The sequence below is a fragment of the Rosa chinensis genome, chromosome 1 (genome assembly GCF_002994745.2).
Source record: "Rosa chinensis cultivar Old Blush chromosome 1, RchiOBHm-V2, whole genome shotgun sequence".
In the NCBI taxonomy this organism is placed as follows: Eukaryota; Viridiplantae; Streptophyta; class Magnoliopsida; order Rosales; family Rosaceae; genus Rosa; species Rosa chinensis.
The window spans coordinates 33,262,213-33,270,423 of record NC_037088.1 but is presented as its reverse complement, the minus strand read 5'-3'; the positions used below and the strand labels follow the sequence as shown (position 1 = coordinate 33,270,423).

At 41.8% G+C, this 8,211-nt stretch overlaps 1 protein-coding gene across 1 annotated transcript; it reads right to left on the bottom strand.

The window, feature by feature from the left end:
• Nucleotides 1-702: 702 nt before the first annotated feature.
• Nucleotides 703-4,341, bottom strand: LOC112165325. Its single transcript, XM_024301823.1, has one exon. The coding sequence runs from the start codon at nt 4,339-4,341 to the stop codon at nt 703-705; it is 3,639 nt and encodes a 1,212-aa protein (XP_024157591.1).
• Between the last annotated feature and the right edge of the window lie 3,870 nt (nt 4,342-8,211).

The window sequence follows — 8,211 nt, the reverse complement described above, 5'->3', positions numbered from 1 at the left end:
GAGTAAAACACCATTATCTGTCATATGAGGCAACAAAGAGATTATTGAAAAGGCACCTGGCAAAAACTAATGAAAAAAAAATATATAAACTGAAATGGGAAGTTGAGTAAAAAAAGCTTACCATCAGATGAGACATAAGCTTTCGTTATTACAAGGTTCACATCTGCAAGCACTTGGACAACATCTAGGAGAATTCCATGTTTGTTGACACTGTCAAGTGTCAACCTGACTAGAAATTGAAGAAAAATAAGAATCATTATCAATCGCAACTCTGCAAGAACAAGTCTAACTTTCCCATGCAAAGTTGAACAAGAAAAAAAGAAGAGAACACAGTCTTTTCATTAAGCAAAACTGGAGATGGTAGTCTAATGAAGTCAAAAGTCTCTTTGTTGCAATCAAATCCTTCTAAGAGAAGAAGAAAACGAAAAGAAATGGATAAGGCTATCAAAATATGCTTGGAAGATGTTCAGCAAGGCTATTCAACAATGTAAATTAGCTTTAAGGAACTTCACAGGTAGGTATTCTTTTCAAAACTTGCTAAAGAAATCTTTAATAAGTATCTATTGAAGCTTTTTAATAGAATTGAAACTTTTTTTTTTTTGGATCAAATCGAACTTCATTAATAATAATGAACTGCATACATGAAATGATGGAACAACCTTGCAACAACCAGCTAGTAGTTGTTACAACAAATTGACCATATTAGACTTCGCACTGGAAATCTATACTGACACACTGATGAAGCCAACTAGGCCCCGACTCCAAACAAAGAAACGGTTGACTAATTTTCAACGCCTCCTTTGCCAAACGATGAGCAACCTTGTTGCCTTCCCGTTTGACAAAATGGCTACTACAACTGGTAAAAGACTGAACTAAAAACTTAACTTCGTCAATTAAATGACCCTCAGCACTATAATCCTCTGAGTTTTCCTGCAAAGCATTGATAACTGAGAGAGCATCTCCTTCAATTTCAATCATTGTGAAGCCAACATGAAGCGCAAATCTGAGTCCGTGCAACAATGCCAAAGCTTCTATGGATCTTGGGGCGATGTTACCAATTTGTGGGACTGCCATTGCACCTTTCAAATTTCCTTGAGTATCTCTGAAGACAACCCCCAGACCGCAAACTCCATTTTTTCCATCATGAGCCCCATCAAAGTTCATCTTAAGGTGCCCCAGTTGTGGAGGTTTCCAACAAACATGGGCGTGGACCGCTCCTAGAGTCGACTTATGTTTCAACCCTCCCAAATTTGCGAACTCATTCTGCCACTCCATAGCTAACCGTGCAACCTCTACAGGCTTCAAATTCTTTTCCTCGAACCTGGTTAAGTTCCTGTTTCTCCAAATCCACCAGGCCGTGAAGCAAAAAGTTTCCAGTTCAGTTGCAGAGGCTGTGGGACATATGTGATGTACCAAGTCAAGAAAAGTAGGCACCTGCCACCTTTTGCAAACTCCATGGAGAAAAGTCTTTTTCCAAGTTTTCTTAGCTGTTGGACAGTCCCAAAGAGCATGCATCACCGACTCACTATGCCATCCACATTGCCAACATCTAGAATCTTCCAGAACCTTTTTTTGTTTTAGGTTGGCTGCACATGGTAAGAAGCCTTTCATCGCCCTCCACATAAATACTTTAATTTTGTGTGGTGCATGAACTCCCCATATTTTCTCCCAAACCTTCTTACATTCATTGGTACTGGAACCTGCAGTGTCACCGCGTTGTCGAAGCATCATGTCCCTAGCAACCCAGTACCCAGACTTCACATTATACGACCCATTCTTAGAAAAGTGCCAGACAAGTTTATCCGGGACATTTCTAAGACCAAGAGGCATGCCCAGGATCATCTCGGCCTCGTGGGATAGGAACCAAGATTGGATCAATGGAACGTTCCATGCTCCAGTTTCTGTGAACAAGGATTCGACCTTATGTTGCATCGTCAGAGTCGTCAGAGGAATTGGGCTCACAACTTTAAAGCTTACCGGACAAGGCAACCACTTATCAGCTAACACACTAACTCTTCTCCCATCTCCAATCCTCCATCTCGTCCCCATGTCAATTACTTGTTTTCCCCACATCAACCCTCTCCATATGGCAGAGGGAGTACGCCCTAAGCTGGCATTAAGAAAACATGTACCTGGGAAATATTTGGCCTGTAGTAGAGCACTAACTAATGAATTTTGTCCCCAGAAAATCCTCCATACCGTTTTTGCCAGCATCGCTTGGTTAAAAGCTCTCAGATCACGAAAACCCAGCCCTCCATCTTCTTTCCTGTTACAGAGGTTATCCCAACTACACCAGTGAACACCTTTCGTACCACCTCCCTTTCCCCACCAAAATTTACTTACCTTGGCTTGGAATTTCTTGCACACACCAATCGGTAGCTGGAAAACACTCATAGAGTAAGTGGGAATAGCTTGTGCCACAGCTTTGATTAACACAAGCTTACCCGCTTTTGAGAGGAACTTTCCTTGCCAACCTTGTAAGTGTACATCTAATCGTTCATTCAGTTTCTTGAAGACATCTGTCTTATTTCTCCCAATTGTTGTTGGTAAACCAAGGTATTTCTCATGGAGTTCAACCACCGGTACACCCAGTATCACCTTAATCTCCTCCTGCATTTGTTCAGATACATTCGGGCCAAACGAAAGAGCCGATTTCTGGAAATTAATTTGTTGTCCGGCTGCGCACTCATAAAGGAGGAGACATTGTTTCAATGAGACACATTCATCCACTGTAGCATTAACAAATAATAGACTATCATCCGCGAACAATAGATGTGAGATAGAAGGTGCATTAGGGGCAGCCCGAACCCCATGAATCAGCTCTGTCGAATCTGCATGGTGGAGAAGACCAGATAAACCCTCTGTCACCAAAAGAAATAGATAAGGAGACAGGGGGTCTCCTTGTCGTATGCCTCTCGTAGGTCTGAAGAGTCCAATCGGTCTGCCCTTCCATAGAACCGAGAAAGAGACGGAATTCACACACCTCATAGTTAATTCCACCCAATTCGCTGAAAACCCTAGCTTCATCATGACTTTCTCCAGGAAACCCCACTCCACCCTATCATAAGCTTTACTGATGTCCAGTTTGAGTACCATCTTTGGTGACGCAGTGTGCTTCTCTACTCTAATCGTATGGATTGTCTCAAAAGCTGCAATCACGTTATCCTGGATGTTCCTTCCGGGAACGAAAGCACTTTGAGTATAGGATATGATTTCCGGTAGATACTTCTTGAGCCGATTTGCTATGGTTTTCGAGATTAATTTATAGACAATGGAGCACAAACTTATGGGCCTAAATTCAGACACATTCTTGGGGCATAAACATTTCGGAATCAGAGAGATGAGAGTGTGGTTGAACGTATCAAGACCCCTCCCCTCATTAAGTATCCCAAGGCAAAACTCACACACCGAATCCCCTACAACAGACCAATATGTTTTGAAAAAAAGTGCAGACATACCATCATGACCCGGTGATTTTTGTGCGGCCATGTGCTTCAAAGAGAGCTCGATCTCCCATCTTTCAAACTTCTTCATTAACTTAGTATTCACATCATCCGAAACACGGCAGGGAATCTTATCCAAAACTAAATCGAGGTTGTCACAGCCCCCAGTAGAGTATAAGTGAGAAAAGAAAGAGATAAATGCATCTTGAACTTCCTGCATATCTTCACACCATCTTCCTTGTTCATCAAAAACCCCAGCAACTTTATTTTGCCGTCCCCTACTTTTAGCATAGGCGTGGAAGAACTTTGTATTCCTGTCACCCTCCTGTAACCAATTGATCCTGGATTTTTGCTTCCACATAGTTTCTTCATACCCGGCAAACTTTGCTATTTCAGATTTAATTAAGATCCGCTTCTTTCGATCTTCATCATTTTGAACGTCAATAGGGTATTGCTTGAGTGAATCCTTCAAGGTTGCTAGTTTCTTAGGTATATTTCCAATTACATTCTTATTCCAAACGGACAACTCCTCTGCACACTTATGTAGTTTGGTAGCCAGACTATCCGCCTGGTTTGCTTCATTTTCCCATACCTCCTTTACAATATCCCCACATCGTTGTTCCTTGATCCAGAAGCCTTCAAATAGAAAACGTCGTCTACCCAATTGCTGCTTTTTAATGCCGGCCCCGACCAAGTCAAAAATCAACGGCAGATAATCACTTGCACCAACCTCCATATGATACTCGTGCACTTTTGGAAAAGCCACAGCCGCTTCATTATTCATCAATCCCCTGTCTAACCTTTCATGCACACTTCCATTACTCCATGTGAACAAAGGTCCAGTGAACTCGATTCCCTGTAGTAAGCATTCATCAACCGCTTGAGTAAATCTATCCATCTGACAAGCTGGTCTCAACCTCCCCCCACTTTTTCTTCGATACTCATAATCTCATTAAAATCTCCGAACACAAACCATGCACCATAGGGATAAAACTGGGAAAGACGCTTTAGCACCTCCCACGAGTGATGTCTCTCCCCCGTTTCCGGGTGGCCATAAAACCCCGTCAATCTCACCTGTTTCCCTCCAATGACAACCAATACATCAATGAAACCCGCAGTTGCATCAATCACATCCACCTTCCAAGAATCCTTCCAACAAAAGACCAAGCCTCCCCCCTGCTTTCCTGTTCTATCCACCACCTTACACCTCCCATATCCCAAAGACTCACAGATTCTTTCCATAGCTGCCTTCTTCTTTTTGTCTCCATTAGGAAGACAAAATCGGGATCTTGTGCCCTTAGTAACTTCTTTAGGGCGTTGAATGTGGACGGGTTCCCAAGCCCGCGCACATTCCAACTTAGTATACTCATTGTTCGTGGTGGGCCCGAGTTTCGGGTCCCACCACTTTAGTCCCCTTCCCGGAACTAGAGGTCGTCACTGCGCTACTTCTCTTCTTCAGTTGCTTTTTCGGAGAACTGAGCACAAGCCTCCTACTTGGGGAACAAGACAACGAAAACCCCTTGCATTTCCTTCCTTTCCCATTGGGTAATAAAGCCTGTATAGAGCCAGTCTCCATCTCAGTAGCCTCCCCCTGAACTTTTTTCCCCTTACCACGTTCCTTCTTCCTAAGGGAAGTGTCCGAAATATCTCCACTAGAAAATGTTGCATCATCAATAGGGCGTTCCCCCACTGAACCACCACCCCTGAAGTCAAAGCTACCCGTGGTCACTGGTACGTTAAATAGCAGTGGCAAATCATGAGTCTTCTCTATTCTCTGCTTAGTCTCCACACTTCCATGGCCATCCTTCGTAGCAACTAGATCAGCCATTATCACTTCTTCCACCTGGTTGCCCCAATCCAGCTTTCTACGCTTCACTCCACTACATAATTCGACCATTTTAGTGTTCCTTTCGCCCCTTTCTTCAACATCTCGCACTAACTCATTCTCATCCTCTCGGTCTCGTACCACTCCACATACATTGAATTCTGGAGCTTTAACAGACCACATCTTTTTGCTAGGTGATAATCCAAAGGACCTGCCTTGCAATTGTCCATGCAAATCAATCGAATAAACATCTTTAGAGAGTGTTCTCCACCTGCCATATTTCTCCTCAGTGAACTTGCCCTCCATACGTGCTTGACAGTGCGACCCAACATGGTCAAGAAGTCCACAATAGAGACAGAAATGCGGTAAGTGTTCATATTCAAACCTTAGTTTCATCAATTGTGTGTCCCTTGGATCCAACTGCAATCTCATCCCTTTCCTTAGAGCAACTCCAACAGATTCCCTATATTTTGATTTTTCTTTACTTTAGGGAAAAATAAGCCTATTTTGCTCCAACAGATTCCCTATAACTATCTCTATTTTAGGGAAAGTGAGGAGAGAGAAAACCAAATTCCCTATATTTACAGCAAACTCCAAAATTTTAAAGAAGAATATGGAAATTTTATAGATTACTGTAAACTAGGGAATCTGTTGGAGTTGGAGAAGAAAAATAGGCTAAAGGTTTGACTTTTGCTTCTCTATAATACAAAAATTATAGGGAAGCTGTTGGAGTTGCTCTTAGAGGCTCCGTGATTCGCAGTTTCACTCTCAACCTTAGAAAGCTGCCACTTCCATCTCCTTTCACAGTTGAATCCGTCAGTATGTACTCCCCGATACTACTACCAATCTTCCTTCCCATTGTATCTGTCAGCAATACAGGGGGCAACCCTTTCACCCTTATCCAAAACTCCTGACTTGTTAAACCAACGTCCCCCGGGTCAACCATCCCGTCAGACGGAGCCAACACCAACATCGAATTATCAAAAGACCAAGGGCTCCCCTGCAGGACTCGTGATCAATCTCCTTCGGATTTAAACGAGAACACAAATCGTTCCGTGTTTTCCCATTCCAATATCGTAAACTCCTCCTTCGTCAACCATAACTTCTTGATAAATAGAATTGAAACTTAGACAAGATGAGATAGTTCTCTGCTGTAAAACTTTGTGTGAAAAGGACAAAATAAAGATATAGTTCAGCTGCATATTTTAAAGATTCGGGTAAAAGGAATTTCAAAGTAAAATCACAACAATGAAATTAAGTATTTGAATATCAACCATGTTTATAGTTGGCTGACAACCAATTCAAATTTGCAGATTAAGAACGAAACCAATATGCCAAAAGCAACCACTTTTACCAATAAGAGTTTGATCAAAACTCAAACTTGACAAATCATTGTTCATTTGTATATGAACACTCCGTACAGAAATATAGAGAAAGCATCTCAACAATCACACCAAATACACACCAGAGTAGAATCAAAGCTATAAAGAAAATTTTGCTTTCCCTACCTCAAGCCTAGATTTCAGCAGGTAATAAAGCCAATCAACTGCTACAAACGGCAAAGCCAAATTGAAATGCATCAATCCTAGGTTGGCAATGCAGCCAAATCCATCAAGAAATATTTATAACCAATAAAGTTTCATGACCTTCAGTTTGTAGTTTTGTACATTATAGCACCTACGACCCTCTTTGCGAGATTAAAAGCATGCACAGATAAATGCTCATACAGCAATACAACAGTAAGGTAAGAAAATTATTTACTTGAAACCAACAGCAAATATTGGCAATTAAAGCATGAGGTATAATAGACAAAGTGATAAGGACACCCAATGAGCCAAGATCTGCTATGGGGTACTCATAATACACATACCTACCTGAAAACAATACCAGTTTGTCCTAAGTTTGTGCAACCTTGTTCCAAAACCATAACAGAAAACCTTAAATCATGAACTATGAAAATAAGGATAACGTAAAGTATTATTGCTAGCTGGTATCAAACCAAGTAAGAGACGAAAAATTAACATAAAAAATTAGCCATTATAGTTTTGCATCATATTATTCAAATCGAGTAGAAAATTCCCAAAACTAAAATAAAATCAAAATGACAGGTAAATATAGCTAATGCAGATTTCAAAACATCATGTCATGGTTCAGTGACAAGCCAAATCAAAACTTGAATTCGTAAATCGCAGCACCAAATCCATGAATTCAATAACACCAAATTTATCAACCAAGATGAAACCCAAATACCTAAATCCATTTTAATCACCCCTATCCCCAAATCGAAGAAAGACCTAACACCTAAATTGAATTTACAAGGAAAAGAAGCAAACCCCAAATCAATATCCAGAAAAAAAAAACCCAAAAACTTAAACAGGTATAACCATATTCATTGTGCTAGTGTGAGAAAAAAAGAAAAGGAAATTGGCTGAGAAGGAACAACAATGGTGCCAACAGAATCAACAAGCACAGCCTTGTGCGTGATTTCACCGTAAAGAGACCTTCTATAGTCTTTATAATCTTTCACGCCTTATGTCTATCTGCGTCGACCCAATTGCAGCAGCAGACAGACAACGAATAAGGCAACATCCTCATCGTTGATCCTAAAATTGATGTTCCGGTGGTGCAATGGGTGAGAAGCTTAAATTGGTGTTCAGACCCCTCACCCCCAAATTCAAATCCTTCTTCACTCCTTGTCCCTCCCTCAAGCTCAATCCCACCCCTAATCCCATCTCCAAGCTCCGTCTCTCTCTCCGCCTACCTCTCTGCATCACCGCCACCACCCAAACCCTAACCCAACCGCAATCTCATCCCACTCCTCCACCGCCGCTTTCTGACTCCCCCACTCGCACTCTCACCACCCACTGTGACCGCCACCTCCATCCCGCTCTTCTTCGCGGCCCTCGATGACCGCCCAGTGGTAATAGGTGAACAGCAAGATAT

Coding starts and splice junctions, on each gene's coding strand:
- LOC112165325 (XM_024301823.1), bottom strand. CDS start 4,341: ATGGATAGATTTACTCAAGCGGTTGATGAATGCTTACTACAGGGAATC.